The sequence below is a fragment of the Hemitrygon akajei genome, chromosome 4, assembly GCF_048418815.1.
Source record: "Hemitrygon akajei chromosome 4, sHemAka1.3, whole genome shotgun sequence".
NCBI lineage: Eukaryota > Metazoa > Chordata > Chondrichthyes > Myliobatiformes > Dasyatidae > Hemitrygon > Hemitrygon akajei.
This window is the reverse complement of record NC_133127.1, coordinates 173,353,783-173,373,035: the sequence shown is the minus strand read 5'-3', so window position 1 is coordinate 173,373,035 and position 19,253 is coordinate 173,353,783. Positions and strand designations below refer to the sequence as shown.

At 43.2% G+C, this 19,253-nt stretch overlaps 1 protein-coding gene across 1 annotated transcript in view; it reads right to left on the bottom strand.

The window, feature by feature from the left end:
- Window positions 1-1,441: 1,441 nt before the first annotated feature.
- Window positions 1,442-19,253, bottom strand: part of LOC140726957 (NACHT and WD repeat domain-containing protein 2-like) — a 60,970-nt gene continuing 43,158 nt past the window's right edge. The window contains exons 6-7 of the mRNA XM_073044004.1: window positions 12,464-13,038; window positions 1,442-7,721 (exon numbers count right to left, since the gene is read on the bottom strand). Of these exons, the coding sequence (XP_072900105.1) occupies window positions 3,951-7,721; window positions 12,464-13,038 (4,346 nt within the window). The 3' untranslated portion in view covers window positions 1,442-3,950. The remainder of the gene's footprint in view (window positions 7,722-12,463; window positions 13,039-19,253) is intronic.

Here is a 19,253-nt window from a genome sequence, read left to right as displayed (position 1 = left end):
GTGCTCCATCCCTTGAACTCATTACTGCAGATCACAAAGCAGTGTGAGGTGGCTTTCCAAAACGTAAAGGAAATGGTGACAACAGACACTGTACTCACATATCATGATTCTGAATTGAATGATCTTTATTGTCATTATACATAGGTACAATGAAACTCTGTTTAGGTTCCTCTCAGGCAGTTAAATAAAGCAGTAGATAAAAACAAGACAGTAATAGAAAAACAGTATTAAACAGATAAGTGGCATAAAATAAGTTACAGCAGCACCAGAATGTCACAGTAATGCACAAAGTGCCGTTAGTGCAGGTATTTGTGTCCTTGTGTGTGCTCACAGTTTCAGTCATTGTTCTGTGGGAGTGGTGTGATGGAGGCCACAGCTCTGGGGTAGAAGCTGTTCCTCAGTCTATTTGTTCTAGCGTTTAGTGTCCTGAACCTTTTGCTGGATGGAAGCGGGTCAAACAGGGAGTGGCCGGGGTGTGTGGTGTCTCTGGTTATGCTGATTGCTTTCCTCTTGAGTCTGCTGGAATAGATGGTGTCCAGTCCTGGGACCTCCGTTCACTTTGTCCAGTGAAGCCTGTCTGTAATGCTAAAGCGATGGAGGAACTTCGTACCGGTCATCTAGTCGTGTTCGAAATGGAAGCATTGGCTTGAAGCTCTGTCTGGTGGCCTGGGATAGATCAGCAGATCGAGCAGCTCACCATGCACTGTTCAGGATGCAAACTCATCCAGAAAATGGCAAGTGCAGCACAGTACACAACCAACAACTCACTAGCTATGCTGTTCCTGGGTCACCCCTTGCTCTCACACGTGGATCTCCTCAAACCCAGCCTCAGGAGGAGTATGCAGGACCAATAGCTGAGACAAATTGAGGGCTTCTCAAACAAGGAGGTGCAATGTTTCATTATGGGACAAGCAGTCCTAGCGAGGGACCAGAGAGCTGAAAATAAATGGGTAGTTGAAATGATTAAAGACAGAACTGGATCATTCTCCTGCAGAGAGGAGATTGCATCTCATCTGGAGACATCACCAGTTGAGGAGAGCAGAGTCAATTGTTAGAGAAAGGTCTCCAGAGCTGTCAGAACCACTTCCTGCAGTCCCACAGTCAACTCCCACAACCACCTCGGAGGAAGCCCCAGAACTTGAGATTATTTCACAGCCACAAGTTTCACCTGCCAAACAGAGTGACTACCCCCCCTCCACCCCCAGAGTCAGGGAAGACATTATCTCACAAGATTAAGAAATCCTCTACTGCAATGAAATCTTTAGGCCTGAATGGGACAACTTAAAATTTACAATGCTCTGGTTATCTATATAGCAGATGTATTGCATAGTATACTGAATATACATGAGTGTGTGTGTAAATATATATATATATATATATATATATGTATGTGTGTGTGTATGTGTTTGCGTGTGTGTGCGTGCGTGCGTGCGCGCGCGCGTGTGTATATATATATATATATATACACACACACCCACATGAAGATAGATATAAGATAACTACAGAAAAATAAGTTATAGATTTGAGTTGAGATGCACTTTATAGTGAGTTGGAGTTTATAGCTAAGCAGGGAGGAATGTACTTCATATTTCAGTAATATTTGAGCAATATTGTAAATATATTGTTTAATCTTTGTTCACATAATTCATTATGGTTTATATGTAGGAAGTAGGTGAATGGCATTCATTATTACGCCACCATGTCATATGTGCATCCCTCGCTACAGTAAAACTAGACACATTTTCCTAGCTTGTGTCAGAGTGATAGAAAAATACAACACAGAACCTGGCCCTTCGGCCCATCCAGTCCATGCTGAAACATTTAAACTGCCTACTCCCATCGACCTGCACTGGGACCATAGCTCTCCATACCCCAACCATCCATGTACCTATCCAAACTTCTCTTAAACATTGAAATCAAGCTTGCATGTACCACTTGTGCTGGCAGCTCGTTCCACACTCTCATGACTCTCTGAGTGAAGAAGATTCCCCTCATGTTCCCCTTAAACTTTTCCCTTTTCACCCTTAACCCATGACCTCTGGTTGTAGTCCCACCCAACCTCAGTGGAAAAAGCTTGCTTGCATTTACCCTATCTATACCCCTCATAATTTTGGATACTTCTATCAAACTTCCTCTCAATCTTCTAAATTCCAAGGAATAAAGTCCTAACCTATTCAATCTTTCCATATACCTCAGGTCCTCCAGACTCAGCAACATCCTTGTAAATTTTCTCTGCACTCTTTCAATGTTATTTACATCTTCCCTATAGGTAGGTGACTAAAACTGCACACAGTACTTCAAGTTAGGCCTCACCAATGTCTTGTACAACTTCAACATAACATCCCATCTCCTGTACTCAATACTTTGATTTATGAAGGCCAATGTACCAGAAGCTTTCTTTACAATCCTATCTATCTGTGGCACCACTTTCAATGACTTAAGGACCTTTGTTCTATCACACTCCTCAGTACCTTACTGCTCACTGTGTAAGACCTACCCTGGTTGGTCCCACCAAAGTGTAACAGCTCTCATTTGTCTGCATTAAATTCTACCTGCCATTTTTCAGCCCATTTTTCAAGCTGGTTCAGATCCTGCTGCAAGCCATGATAGTCTTCCTCGCTGTCCACTACCTATCTTGGTGTCATCTGCAAATTTGCTGATCCAGTTAAGCACATTATCATCCAGACTGTTGAAATAGATGACAAATAACAATGGACTGGACCCCAAATGCAAAATGCTGGAAAAAAATGTCAGCTGTTTACTCTTTTCCATAGATGCTGCCTGGCCTGCTGAGTTCCTCCAGCACTTGTGTGAGTTGCTCGGATTTCCAGCATCTGCAGATTTTCTCTTGCTTGTGATTGGACACAGCACCAATCCCTGCGGCACTCCACTAGTCACAGGCCTCCAGTCAGACAGACAACTATCAACTACCAATCTCCCACAAAGCCAATGTCTAATCCAATTAACTTACTATGTTTTCCTTTCATTTTTTTTGGAGTTACAAAGCATAACGGCTAGGTTTTGAGGACCTGAGTTATAGGGAAAGATTGAATAGATTAGGACTTTATTTCCTAGAGCATTGGAGAATAAGGAGCGATTTGATAGAGCTATACAAAATTATGAGGGGTATAGACAGGGTAAATGCAAGCAGGCCTTTTTCACTCAGGTTGGGTGAGACTAGAATTAGAGGTCATGGGTTAAGAGTGGAAGTTGACATACTTAAGGGGAATATGGGGGATCTTCTTCACAGAGGGTAGTGAGAGTGTGGAACGAATTGCCAGTGTAAGTGGTGGATGCAGGTTTGATTTAAACATTTAAGAGAAATTTGAATAGATACATGGATGGGAGGGGTATGGAGGGCTATGATCCAGGTGCAAGTTGATGGGCTAGGCTGAAAAATAGTTTGGCAATGGACTAAGTGGGCCAATGGGCTCTATTAATAAAATAGACATCCTCCACACCATACTGTTGCAGCCTCCTTCTGAATTTCTTGCAGATATTAATGCAAAATTTACATAATAAATGCCTCGTGTTTGCTCTGAAAATAAATTCATTGTTTTTGAAATGGTGAGCATTACATTACTCTTCTCAGTGTATTTCAGCAGGTAGACAGAATCTCTGCAATCACTTATAAAGTTATTAATACATAATAAAATATATTCTAAGCACATTAAGTCCATGTGCCCAGTGCTTTATAGAAAAATCAGAAGGCTTCATTTTCCACAGAATTGAGAAACTGGTCACATTTGGATGTCACTAATCATTCTTCATAATTTTCTTTTTGAAAGCCTGCTACTAAGTACAGTTGATTTGTCAAGCAAAAAATCATTTTCAGAGTATTCCTGCAGTATATTTATCTGAACAGTTCAGACATAACTCTTTTGTGTTGTCCAACAAATGGAAAAGACTAAGGGACTGGCACTATCTACTCATCCAGGCATGTAAAGCAGTTATTGTGAATATTCATTGACTGAATCTACCCAAACGGCATCAGGTAAGTCTTTAAAGTACCAATTTTTGTTCTCAGGATGATATTCACCTTTGATCATCTCTGTCAGTTGGCTTTTAATTTTGTTTTCAGAACCAGGATTGTCAACAACTGCATATATTCCAACACTCCCGTCTTCAAAACCAACTAAAATATTTAAATCATGTTCACAGACAAGAATACTGGAGGGAATTTTACACAAATGGCAGGATCCAATATTTTTTCCATCTGTTATTCGAACAATGTTAAGTGTTGGACTGGAATGAAAGTCACAACTACAGGAATCTCTGTAATCTATGTAAACAACATATTGACCATCTCTTGTTAATTGCTGATTAAAGATATCTCCCTCAGTACTAATAACACACATTTTTCCTTGTAGGATGTCCAAGACGTTGATACTCTTAGTGATAGCTGACATTATTGCAATGCTCCCACTGTCAGAAACCTGAAAGTTATCCAGGGGTTTGGAGAACTTGATTGGGAGCTGGACCTGTTGGCAAAACGTTTCCTCTGCCACATTCCAGGTGTACATGCATCCAGAAGATGTAATGAGCAAAATGTAGTCTGGATAATCTTTCAGTGTTTGGAAGGCAACAATATTAGACTTGTCAACACATTCAAATCTCTTGACTATGCCACCTGACCACAAGCTGATAGCGAGGAGACAATACTGATGAAGACCTAAAACAAAGGTGCTTTCTGGCATAATCGTTGCCTTCTTTAAGGGTACATGAATATCACAGACAACGTGCCCATTGGACAAATTCCAGACCTTAGAAGTGGAGCCTTCACAGAGTGACACCACAGAGTGATCGTTTGGTGTCACCAACAGTTGCGTCACAACGCTGTATCTGATCCTGTGGAAGTTTTCACCAGTTTTCGTGTCCCAGACATAAAGGTCACCGCTGACATCTGCAGTTACCAGGGTGGCCCCTGTCCTTGTAAGAGCGCAGTGTTTAATGAGGTTGGCATGTGTAAAGGTAGCCTCAATCTGACAGAAAGTCAGGCTCCATTTGAGTATGATGCTGGTACCATCAGAGGTATAAAAATACTTCCCTTCTTTCGGAAGGAGAACTGATTGTATGGCCTTTTCTGCCTTCGCTAGAGCTGAGACTCTATTCATGCAATCGAAGTCCCAGGATATGGCATATCCCTTTGAAGTGACTGATACCAAAGACTTCTGTGTAATGCACTTGGTTAATCTCAATGGTGTACCAAATCTGTTCTCAAGCATTAGAACACACTGTCCTGTCTCTCTCTTCCACACAAATAAGGCCTCGGAACCACTGATGACAGCTAAAATCCAATGGCAATCTAGTGACAATATGGCTTGGATAAAATGTTCATTTTTTGGAGGTTTGAACATGTCTGACACGTTCCAATTCAATGTGTCCCAGACTTCAATACAAGACATCTTGCACAATAAGAGGGAATGGGACAAAAATTCAACATTGAGAAGTTCATCTTCATTATCTGAACAAATAATGCTCTCCTGAAGACTTGGCTCAGTCAGGTTCTCTGTGTCCCAAACAAACTTATTTCCAATCTTGTCCACAACATAGGTTTCTTCATTGGAAGCACTCAGGAAAATGGAATACACAGGTGTGTCCTCGAGTTCAGAAGCAACTGTGGCTACCTGGCAACCAGTGTGAATGTTGAATATTGTAACTGTGCTCTTCAATTGTCCACACAGTGCATAGGTTCCATCACTAGAAAAGGAAATACACTGAACATTATGTTGGCAGTTCAGCTGCCTGATTGTGTGATGAGAGTTAAGATTAAAGAGCCTCACTACTATGCTACTGTCAAACCACACCACCACGTTTGTGTTGCATAAGGCAAAGCCGCTGACTGGCTGAGGAACTTTTGCTATGCCACCGTCAACTGCTCTTCTCACTTCAGCTTCGTACAGCAGGGTTAGCTGGGAAAAATCATAGACTAACATCGTGCTATGTTCAGTCGCTAATACAAGGAACTGGTCGCCATGGGATACTCTAGCTCCTGAAACCTTAACGCCATTAGTGCTTATTCGTTCCTGAGCTGTTTGGAAATCTGGATTCCAAGTGTATACAGAGCCGCTTTCCAGAGTTACAAGAACTGCAGATTGTGACTGGATTTCTATGATATCAGTTGCTGCAGAGAAGTCGGAGGTACACAGAGAGGTGTGCACTCTTGGCACAGTAATCACTGGACTGTGTAGCACAGCAATGGCATTGTGCTGAAATCCTTCTTTATAAGCTTGCATTAGAAAACTGAACAGTTGTGGGAAGCATCCCGCAAATGGTAGAACCCTCACCTGAATAACCATTGGAAGTTGCTCAGGGGATTTCTGCAGCAGACAAAATGCACTCTTTAGAACTGTTGCCAAGAATCTGACACCCCTTCGGTTTAACGTCTGAATATTCTCTTCCAGCTCGGTTATCAGTTGAACCAAATGGCCAGCTTTAATCATCGCCAGATAGGATGTGAATGAAGTTAGCACATTAAAATATAATTCTTGCAGCTTTCCAATTCTCCTCAAATGATAAGGCAGCTCTTCAACTTTTCTGTGATTTGCAAAGACTGGACAATGGTCTTCCAAAGGAGTCTGGAAATGAAAAAGCCAAGGCTGTGAAGGCTGCTGCCTGTCAACGTACTTTTCCGTCAAAGGCTTGTGCTCTGAAGTCCCCCGATGCACCTGTTGATACTTTATTGGGCCCTGTTGCAACAGAGAGACAGAAAATGGCTTTGCTCTTCCATTGGACCATCGACCATAAAAATATTCCACCATAACACTGTGCATCTGTTGTACAGTGTCCCAGTTCTGGAGGTAACACCTCTTAATGACCAGTGGAAAATGTCTGTTTGCCCAGAAGAGCATCTTTACTCCGTTGTGTGGCCTTTCCACTAAAAATCCTCTCAGATCCTCTCGTAATCTCGCTAATGTATAATATGGTACCTTCAGTGAGACTGGCATAGCATCTTGAGGCCAGAAGTCTCTTATCACGTAGTTGTCAAGTGACAAAATATCCAGCAGTTCAATCTCACTAAGTCCTGAATTTGCAAGTGTTACATAACCCAGAACTCTGGAAACCAGGCCTTCCCCATGCTTCCTTTCAAGCCTTTTAAGCAGTCGATCAATATTGTCGTGAACAGTTCTTCCTAAAGTCTGGTCATTAATATCATCATGAGACGTCCAACAAAGCACTTCATTATAAAGCAACTTAACATAAAGTGGAAGAGAACACTGGTCCAGTGCTGCATTCACGTAAATCTGCTGCCCAGATGTAATCCTTCTGCTGGAGGAAAGCAGAGTTTGTGTGAGAACTTTGTTGCATTCCTTTCTTTCCCTTGGCTTTAGTTCAAGAAAGTACGCTGCATTTGGGTGCAGCAACGTGCTTTCCCGTGTAATTTCATATGTCTTAACAGTGATGGAAATAATTAACCTGGTAAAGGGTGGCAGAAGATTTGGAAGCCACCATAAGGTTCTGGCATTATCAGCCTCTGAGACCTGATCAACACCATCGATCATTATTATCAAGGGATACTGTTCAGATGACAACTCTAAAAGGTTCACAAAACAGTTCACTAGTTCTTCGGAGCTGTCGGAATATTCCGGCACAGGCTTGTGGTAGCTCACGGCGATCTGGTGACAGATTCCGATCAGGGCATTCCAGAAGGAGGTTCTGAGGCCTGTCGAGAGGAAGCGGCCAACTATCACCGGATCGCATTTATTCAGCCATGAACATATCTGAAAAGGACACATGAAAGAAATTATGTTGTCATTATATTTACATTTATTATTTCTCAAGCTGCATATTGGTAGCCCCATGTTGTTGGTTATTTGCAGAGAAATGGAACAAATAAAATAGTTAAGTGTAAAATATTGAAATATCATTAGTAACCTGAGAGAAATACAGAACAAACCACCGAATAAGGCAAAGGGAGGGACAAGTGATACATGAAGATATGAAACACCACAGAGGAGACGCTACAGATTAATAATCAAACAGAAGGGATTAAAAACAAAGGGTTTAGGGAACTCCTTTAGAACTATAAAGCTGTAAAAATAATTTGCAGGGTTAAGGGGTTAATCAGAGGTTGATAGATTCTTGATTGGTCAGGGCATGAAGGGACGAGGGGAGAAGGCAGGAGATTGGGGCTGAGAGGAAAATTAGATCAGCCATTACGATATGGCAGAGCAGACTTGATGGGCTAAATGGCCTCATTCTGCTCCTATATATTATGGTCTAATATAGAAATTCAATCAACATTAAGGATTTCGATGAAAAATGGATTAAGAAAGTAAGAGTTGAAGGATTATGGGAAGGGCAAATGAGCTGATTTGAGAATGGAAGGGAATGCTAAGGACTTATTTCAATCTGTATATTCTGAGTATTATTTTAACCTCTTCTGTGCCAGCAGAATAAAATCACAGCATTAAAAACATGAACACAGACAGCTGCCTTTACTGTCCTGTGACTAATAACTAACACCACCCTTTTCATTAGATGTCTGTACACAATTGTATTCAAGGGTACATATTTGCAGATGGCTTCTAGTCTGATTTTGTACAGACAGATATTCTTGGTTTGGATATTGCTGGAGCAGGATATTTCACATGGTAATTTTTCCTCAGAGTCCTTCAGATTTCAGATTTCAGTGGTTGGCATGGTGTTGGAGTCCATTATTCAGGATGATGATTCAGAGTACTTAAAGGCACATGATGAAATGGGCCAAATCAGCATGGTTTCCTTCAGGAAAAATCCTCCCCCGCAAATCTGGTGGAATTCTTTGAGGAAATAACAGGCAGGATAGACAAACGAGAGTCAGTGGATGTTATTTACTTGGATTTTCAGAAGGTGCCGCATATGAGGCTATTAAGCAAAATAAAAGCTCATAGTATTACAAAAAAGATACTAGCATGGATAGAAGATTGGCTGACTGACAGGAGACAATGAGTGGGAATAAAGGGGGCCTTTTTTGATTGACTGCATGTGATTAGTGGTGTTCCACAAAGAGACACTCTTGTGCCTGCCACATTTCATGTTATATGTTAATGATCCAGCTGACATTGATGACCTTGTGGCCAAGTTTGCAGAAATTACTAAGTGGAGAGGCTGGTAGTGGGTAGAAGCAGGGAGCCTGCAGAAGGACTTGGGCAGATTAGGAGAATGGGCAAAGAAGTGGCAGATGGAATACAGTGTATGAAAGTATATGATCATATACTTCAGAAGAAGGAATAAAGGCATAGACTATTTTCTAAATGGGGAGCAAATTCAGAAATTGGAGGTGCAATAGGAATCAGAAGTCCTAGTGCAGGATTCCCTTAACGTTATCTTGCTGATTGAGTTGACAGTAAGGAAGGCAAATGCAATATTAATATTTATTTTGAGTGGCCTGGAATATAAAAGCAAGGATGTAATGCTAAGGGTTTATAAGGCATTAGTCAGGACACATCTGGAGTACTGTGAGCAGTTTTGGGCTCCATATCAAAGAAAGGGGGTGCTAGCATTGAAGAGGGTCCAGAGGATGATCACGGGAATGAAACAGTGATGAATATTTGATGGCTCTGGTCATGTACTTGCTGGGTTTTAGAATTAAGGGGAGCACCTCATTGAAAGTTGCCAAATATTAAATGAACTGTATAGACTGGATGTGGAGAAGATTGTTCCTGATAGTGGGAGAATCTAGGACCAGATTGCACACACTGAGAATAGCAGTTCATCCCTCTAGAACGGGGATGAGGAGGAGCTTCTTTAGCAAGAGGGCAGTGAATCTGTGGAATTCGTTGCCATGGAGGCCAAGTCATTGGGTATATTAAAAGCAGAAGTTGATAAGTACTTGATTAATAAGGGTGTCAAAAGTTATGGGAAGAAGGCAGGAGAAAGGGGTTGAGAGGAATAATAGATCAGTCATGATCGAATGGTGGAGCAGACTTGATGAGCTGAATTCTGCTATATTCTATGGTCTTATTTAAATTCTTTGTAGTATTCTCACTCTAGAACGGCCCCTATCAACCTATCACCCAGCTGATCTCTACCACAGCATCCCTTACCCTATCACGGATACTGCTCCCCCTGCAGCTCTCAACAACTAATGGCCTTTCTCCCTTCCCTGGTTCTGTGAAGGGCCTTTGAAGAGAAACATTCAATCTCTTTCCACAAAAGCTGCCGGACTTGCAGAGTGTTACCACCATTGTTTTCTAGTTTATGTTTTCCTTCAGATCAGAATTATTTTCTGCCACTGGAAGGAAGGCTAATAAGGCATCCACACCTTTAGTAAATATTTTACCATTAAGAAGTAAGGATTCAAAAATGAGAAGATTAATCATTGAGAAGGAAGAGGAGCAATGGGGAGTGAATTAGAGTATTCTTTTTTGAAAGAGAGACAGGATTGGAACAAAACTCTCACGTGATACTTATACAGCATCAAAGTTCAAAGTAAATTGATGAACAAACTAATCATATACTACCTTGAGATTCATTTTCATGAAATGAATGGGAAGTGGAATAAAGAGAGCAAAGGAAAGAAATGACTGAGAGGAAGAAAAAAGACCAAAAGGAAAAGGCTGAAGCAAGTTTAATTGGATATTTTAAAATCATTTACATTTGAAGGAATGAGACGGCAAATTTGAGATTGTTCCACTTCCACTGAGAAGGTTGATTGGCAGTGTATTCTTGTTAAAGGAGTGCACACACTTCAAGTACAACACTTGACTGACTGCCTGTGGTGAGGTAATGGGCAACTACTGTGAAAAGCCAGCAACTTCATGTGAAGCACAAACAAGAGAAAATCTGCAGATGCTGGAAATCCGAGCAACACACACACACATTTAAGAAGTGTCTAGGTCAGTACTTGAATCACGCAGGATATAGACTAAGCGCTGGAAGATGGGGTTAATACGTCTGGGTCCTCACTGGTCAGTGTGGATGTGGTGGGCCAAATTAGCTTCTGTGCTAATGATTCTGTGACTCATTAGTTATGGCTACTGGGGGAGGCTGTAGTGAAAACAGAAAATGGTGAAGATATCCAGCAGGTTAGGCAGCAACTGTGAAGAGCTGAACAAAATTACGTTTTATTTCCATTAAAATTGGGAGGTACGTTTTGGGATGACTGTACTTTTTTCCATAGATACTGCCTGACTTGCTGAGTTCCTCTAGTATTTTGTGTGCGCAACTTCATATGAAACACAGTCTATACAAAGCAAAGTGTGAAGGGCTATAAATTGTCTGGATTTCATTGCATAGCATTTCTGACTGATTTGCACTTTAATAAAGGCATCCTTAATTAATTCTCTTAACAGCAAAGGCTTGTTTGTCATTACACAAACATCTCAGCAAATAAAGACGAGCTCCATTCAAGACCTGAATGGTATTCATCTGGGAAATATATCAGGCACCAGAACGTGGAAAAGTAAAAGCTCCTTCACAATCCCTCTTTTCACAGACCTCTTGTTTTGTCCTCTTCTCCGATCTCTTTTTTCCCCCTAAACTTTAAAGTTGTTTACTTCCCAATTTTAATGGAAATGAAACGTACTTTTGTTCAGCTCTTCACAGTTGCTGCCTAACCTGCTGGATATCTTCACCATTTTCTGTTTTCACTACAGCCTCCCCCAGTAGCCATAACTAACGAGTCACAGAATCATTAGCACAGAAGCTAATTTGGCCCACCACATCCACACTGACCAGTGAGGACCCAGACATATTAACCCCATCTTCCAGCGCTTAGTCTATATCCTGCGTGATTCAAGTACTGACCTAGACACTTCTTAAATGCTGTCAGTAAACCTGCTTCCATCAGTGAATTCCAGGTATTCATCACTCTCTGGATGAAAAACGTTCCCCCGAGATCGCCTACAAATCTCTCACTCTCTACTGCCCGTTACCCTGCTGGTATTTAGGGCAGCAATGAAGGTCTTCCCTCTCTGGTGCTCTTTCCTCTTGTGTCAGCAGCTTGATTTTCACTTCCGTCAGTCGTACAAGTCCTGGGTGGAGACTCAGGAATACCGTCGCACTCAAGATGTAGAAAGATTCTTCATTGCAGCTTCTGTAACAATTTTGCTTTACCAGTCAAGGTTGTTAGCCCTTAACTGGGCCCTCGAACCTGCAGGACCAGTGGATTACTCAATCTGTCTTCTACCCTTTGACCTGTTTGACATGGGTGACTCTACCAAGACCCAAAGCACTGACACCAGTCAACATAGCTCTCCTGATCATCGAGGCACGCAAGCCTCCAAACCCTTCAACAAAGTTGTGGTCCTTTTGGAGGAAATCACTCACCCTTTATCCTAAATCCATATCCTTTAGGTGGATCTACCTCTGATATGGGGAAAAGTTTCCCGCAGTCTACACTTCAACCACCTCCTCTCCCAACTTCCTTTTCTTCAGGTAAAACACACCTAGGCTCTCCAATCTGTTCTCTAAGTTGAAACGTTCCTTCCCAGGCAACATCTTGGTGCACTTTATTAAAGGAAAAATTAAAACTCAGTACCTGTTTGGCACAAGTTGCCAAGAGAACTGTCTTTCCAGTGCAAGGCCCCCCCACAATGATAAAGGGGGTGCTTGGTTGCTTCCCCACAATGTATTCTTTAATTTGGTCTCTTTCTTTCCATTCAAAGTCAGAAAGGGATGCATATAAATTGCACAAAGTCACATGCTTCATGTTTTCCACTTCCACACTCTCAAAGCTGTCCACAGGTTTTTGTGTGTTTTTGTTGCTGCTGTCAATAAGCTTAACAATATCAGTGTAGAACTGCTGGCAAAGTTCCTCGATGTATTCTTGTTTCATCTTCCCAGCGTGGTTGCCCAGCAAAGTTGAAGTGTAAACACGTAAATCTGAGACCGTGGCCAACGACGGGAGAATTTCATCACGCAGTCTGAGGAGCTTGGCGTGCGCCAGCGCTTCCTGGGGCAGCTTCCCAGCGCGGCCTTGTGGTCCCTTCTGGTTTGCAAGGAGTTTCTTTAGGTGGTGAGTGAGGTGTGGAATTTTACAAACGTAGCAGATGCAGTTTCGGAGAATGCTGGGGGGCTGGTTTATCACACCGTGCTGCAACTCAGCTTCAAGAGCTGTAGAGTAAAATAAAGATACTGAGACATTCATACTTTTAAACAGAACATTAAAAATAGGAACAAGTGTACATGATCCATGGTAATAGTAAATAATAGTCTTGGCCGACTTCTACCTCAGCACCACCACCAAGTCCTTGATTCTCTTCAAATCCAGACATCTGCTGAACATAATGACCCTGACTCCAAAGCTCTTCCAGTAGATTCACAATGCTCTGGATGAAGAAATTTATCTTCATTCCAGTCCTAGCTGACCAACACCACATTCTGAAACTGTAGACCCCAGGCCTAAAATCCTCTATCAGGGAAAACATCTTACCTGTCAAACCCTTTCAGAACTCTGTAAGTTCTGATGAGATCTCCAAAGGATACAGCAAGCTGTAGATCAGTTGTAGATATGAACCGAGAAATAGCAGATGGGGTTTAGTCCAAATAAATATTTCACATTTTGGAAGCCATTTTAGGAACTGCTTCTTCCCCTCCGCCATCAGATTTCTGAATGGATGATGTACACTACCTCACTATGTTTTTTTATTTTTTGCTCTCTTTTAGCATTATTTATTTAATTCTGTATTTTGAGGCCCCTCCATTGGTCTGGTGGGATGCTTTCTGGCTGTTTGCACAATTGTAAGATTTCCATATAAACCAATAGCAAGTCTTAAGACTGAAGTGGAAGATCTCAGTCAGCGCTGTATTATTCTGAGTGAATCACCATTGATGACTCAGAGTAGGAAGACAAAATTAGAAGATACAAAGATACAGTTAGCCTGTCAGCTAATTACAGAATTTAGAGGCAACTCGAAGGGCCAATTGGGAATCTGATCCAGTGAAGGTTCGAGCCAAGTTGAGGTGAGGCGATGATCTTACTGTGGAGGCTGGGACATGGGGATATCTGGCTGGGTGATGAATATGAGGGAGAGAGAGTAGAGTGGATCCCTCAGATTAATCCTTCTCCCTTGTGCGTCTAAAACAGTACGGGCCAGGCCAGTAATTACGCGTTCCCACACCTGCCCTGTGGGGCATTAATGTGCAGCTTCTTCCTCTCAGGAGTAGGGGAAGGAAGCTCAGGAACGTGCAGGGTGGGGGCATAATGGACACCTTGAGACAACAGAGCTCAAAGAATTCTCCACTAAGGAACTAACATCACATCATCATGACAACATCACATCATGAAGACCCTGGAGAGACTTGTTCTAGAGCAGCTCCAGCCTATGGTTAGGCCACACTTAGACCCCCTCTAGTTCGCCTACCAGCCCCGACTAGGAGTTGAGGATGCCATCATCTACCTGCTGAACCATGTCTACGCCCACCTGGACAAGCCGGCGGGCACTGTGAGGGTCATGTTTTTTGACTTCTCCAGTGCGTTCAACACCATCCGCCCTGCTCTGCTGGGTGAGAAGCTGACAGTGATGCAGGTAGATGCTTCCCTGGTGTCATGGATTATTGATTACCTGACTGGCAGACCACAGTACGTGCGCTTGCAACACTGTGTGTCAGACAGAGTGGTCAGCAGCACTGGGGCTCCACAGGGGACTGTCCTGTCTCCCTTTCTCTTCACCATCTACACCTCAGACTTCAGCTACTGCACAGTGTCGTGCCATCTTCAGAAGTTTTCTGATGACTCTGCCATAGTTGGATGCATCAGCAAGGGAAATGAGGCCGAGTACAGGGCTACGGTGGGAAATTTTATCACATGGTGTGAGCAGAATCATCTGCAGCTTAATGTGAAAAAGACTAAGGAGCTGGTGGTGGACCTGAGGAGGGCTAAGGCACCGGTGACCCCTGTTTCCATCCAAGGGGTCAGTGTGGACATGGTGGAGGATTACAAGTAACTGGGGATACGAATTGACAATAAACTGGACTGGTCAAAGAACACTGAGGCTGTCTACAAGAAGGGTCAGAGCCTTTCTGAGGAGACTGAGGTCATTTAACATCTGCCAGACGATGCTGAGGATGTTCTACGAGGCTGTGGTGGCCAGTGCTATCATGTTTGCTGTTGTGCGCTGGGGCAGCAAGCTGAGGGTAGCAGACACCAACAGAATCACAAACTCATTCGTAAAGCCAGTGATGTTGTGGGGGTGGAACTGGACTCTCTGACAGTGGTGTCTGAAAAGAGGATGCTGTCCAAGTTGCATGCCATCTTGGACAATGACTCCCATCCACTCCATAATGTACTGGTTAGGCACAGGAGTACATTCAGTCAGAGACTCATTCCACCGAGATGTAACACTGAGCGTCATAGGAAATCATTCCTATCTGTGGCCATCAAACTTTACAACTCCTCCCTCGGAGTGTCAGACACCCTGAGCCAATAGGCTGGTCCTGCACTTAGTTCCACTGGGCATGATTAACTTATTATTACTTAATTATTTATGGTTTTATATTGCTATATTTCTACACTATTCTTGGTTGGTGCGGCTGTAACGAAACCCAATTTCCCTCGGGATCAATAAAGTTTGTCTGTCTAACGAGTTTAGGGGATGGTTACACACAAAAGGCTAAGGAGTCTTTGGCCATGTGGTTATTGAGAATATGAGAGGAGGGGGGTACCAGAATGATCCTATCCAACAGAGAGATGGGTGCTTTAGGGAGCCTGTTGTCCCAACATGATGTGATCAATAACACCTTGAGGAGGCTGCTTGCTTGCTCTGAGCACAATGCATCACTACGGTTCTGGGGAACGACATGAGTTACACTTACTGAACGGAATGTAAAGCCCCAAGCGGAATGGAGCACAGAACAACACACAAGATGCTGCCTGGCCTGCTGAGTTCCTCCAGCATCTTGTGTGTGTTGCTTGGACTTCCAGCATCTGCAGATTCTCTCTCGTTTGGAATGGAGCATATTAGAGCAGGGTACTGTAGTTCTACGCCAGTGGGCTCTTAACACAGAAATAAACTGTGGTAGTGGGATCCCACCAGAGGATATTGCATTAACTTCTGGAATGGTGGGGCATGTGCTTACATCGGCAACATTTCCAATAAAAGGGGTGCTGCTGTCTTTAATAGCACCAGCTGCTGGCCATTCTGCAGGTACAGCGATTCAATTATTACAAGGTTTAGACTATGTAGAAGAGGGCGTGTGTAGCTAAATACAGAAGTTAGATTAGCAGACAGGGAATGGAGGATCCCACAAAGAAATAATTTTAGTGTTGCTTAAAGATGGGGTTCCTGAGGAGCAGGTAAAAGGGGTTCTATGCCATGTGGAAATACCATCAGGAGGAGTAAAAAAGGAAGACCGTTAGGGAAAAGGATCATTCTTCAAACCCTCTGCAGATGAGGGTCCCTTTTGTTCACTGCCAGGTTGCTCCCATTCCATTCAGGGTTCCCTGCAAAGGATATTGCCTAGCGTTCACCAACAGTAGGAATCGGGTGGGGGGTGGGGGTGGTTAGTACATTCACACCTCATTGCTGTATGGACGGGGCCATTTGACTTGCATCCCACTTCCCTGTAAATAGAGTGTGAATAATTTGAACGTGGTGAAACGTGAGGCGTGTAGCCACTTGCATCAGTTTGCATTTGTGTGTGAGAGAGAGGCCTTTTGGGCTACATCCACACTAGACCGGATAATTTTGAAAACGCTGGTTTCACGTCAGAACAATAGGCATCCACACCAAGCGTTTTTGAAAACACCTCCGTCCACATTAAAACGGGTATTTGGGCGAATCTCCTCCTACTGGGCATGTGTGGGACACATCTACAGAAAACAAGCGACATGTTTGGTGTCGAATCTCACAGTGAAAGTCCGCGTTTGTGCAGTTACAGACTAGAAAGACTTAAAAGGAAATTGCCAAACGATGGACAGCTGTTGGCACTCGCACAGGAGGACTTAAAACTAAAAAAAAAAATACTGGAGCGTATGGAGGCAACTGATAGGCAGTTCACAGACAGTATGACCCAGGTGATGACGAACATTGAAAAACTGACTAACTCTGTTGCATTAATAAAGCACCTTGTTAAATGTATAAAACATGTCTGCGTCAGTGTTATCTTGTATTTCCATACAATGTTACATTAGGCTGTTACACATCTATTGTCAGAGAAGTACTTGCATAAATAGGTAAATCACCTTCATACAAGCAAGGACAGAAAACAGGGCAGAGTGAGTATACTTATTCAGTAAGTTATGGGTCAAAGTATTAGGTGAGTACATTTCTAACTCTTCTAGCTTCAGTCTCGTTGCCGTCTGTTCTGAAATTGTTAGGTTGTGTGGGTGTTGTGTTCAGTAAAACAATGAAATGCCGCCATCTGTTCCGGCACGTCATGACAGCGTTTCTCGAAATCTCCAGTTACCCCATCCACACTACTCTTGCCCAAGTGGTGTTTTCAGATTTACACACTCTGGAGGGTGTTTTAGAAAAGCTCCGTTTTCGGGGGAGGAAAACGCCGTTTCAGTGTGGACGGAGGGTCAAAACGAAGAGAAAAAGCTTCGGTTACTGATTTATCCGGTCTAATGTGGACGTAGCCTAAGATACCCTGAAAACGTGTTAGGACCCGCCCAGTTGTTCTGCGATAAGTGCTGTTTCTATGTGAGAAATTATTAACTGTCTGTTTTAAGTTTCTGTAGTTCCACAGGAAGTTTTAAAGGAGTACAGCCTGGGCTTTGTGCTTTGTGTTTAATCCATTACCTTCTTTCTTGTTTTTGCTCAGTCTGTTACTCTGTTTCTTGTTTTCTAAATCTAGTACATGTTTATTGTTCAGGCAAATACTTTGTTTTCCCATATAATTGGTTCATGGATGACTCATTTCATAGTGGCCAAATGAAATCTCAGTTGAACTTTTGTCAACTTATTCCAGGTACGAGATGCCCACATTTCAGAGGGAATTGAGCATTTGGGCAGCAATTCTTGTAGAACATAGAAAACCTTCAGCACAATACAGGCCTTTTGGCCCACAAAGCTGTGCCAAACATGTCCTTACTTTCGAAATTACCTAGGCTTACCCATAGCCCTCTATTTTTCTAAGCTCCACTTACCTATTCGGGTGTCTCTAAAAAGATCCTATCGTATCTGCCTCCACCACCCTTGCCGGCAGCCCATTCCACACACTCCTGACATCTCCTCTGTACCTGCCTCCAAGCAGCTTAAAACTATGCCCTCTCGTGCTAGCCATTTCAGCCCTGGGAAAAAGCCTCTGACTATCAATGCCTCTCATTATCTTGTACACCTCTATCAGGTCACCTCTCATCCTCCGTCACTCCAAGGAGAAAAGGCCGAGTTCACTCAACCTATTCTCATAAGGCATGCTCCCCAATCCAGGCAACGTCCTTGTAAATCTCCTCTGCACCCTTCCTATGGTTTCCACGTCCTTCCTGTACTGAGGCGACCAGAATTGAGCACAGTACCAGGGTCCTGTATAGCTGCAACATTACCTCTCGGCTCCTAAACTTAATCCCACGATTGATGAAGGCCAATGGACCTATTGTAGTTCTATTGTTTTTGTGTTTCCTAAATGTCCAGCGACTAGTCAGGAGCAAATGCATTTGTATCTCCCTGCATTACAGAATGGCAAAGTGGTGGATACTAATTTGTGGTGGGAGATCCTATGAATAATTTCTGGGGATGGTGTTTGAATCTGGACTCTACACCAACGGGTCAGATCGCTGTATTTGTACGATGACTCCTCACTACATTACAGAAGGGATGCCACTGATATTGAACACTTTGACAAGGGAAAGACTGCGGGGGAAATTATCTGGCTTCCTGGTTTGGGAAGGAAGTAGGAAATAGACTACTTCCTGGGAGGGAGTAGTCTATTTCAGTTAACCTCCACCCAGAGTATGGTAACAGCCTGAAGGGACTTGAGCCTTAATGGCCCTGGTGGAGCGAGTGCTTTAAGGGCTGGTATTTCCCTATGCACCATTTGTATAATTGGAAAGCCCTGATTCTTGAAGGGATTTCCCCATCTGACAGAGTGTTGGCGTAGGTGGTCTGTTGAGTACAGGCACAAGGTGCAAGGTGGATGGCAACTGTGAGCAGGAACAGTGTCCTGGGGCGGCTGTGTCCATGCCCAAATGGTGTTGTGAAGCTGGGCACTTGTTGGACGTTGAATGGCACTTACAGGATATGCGGTTCCTCGGCCTACCCATGGTTCCCACAGGGTGGTGCGGCATGTATGCCACCCCGGTGCCCTGAATAAACACCTTGCCCATGCTGCTTGGTAACAGGGCTATTACAAAGAAAGGCTGTTTGAATGATAGCCTTTCTCAGCATGGT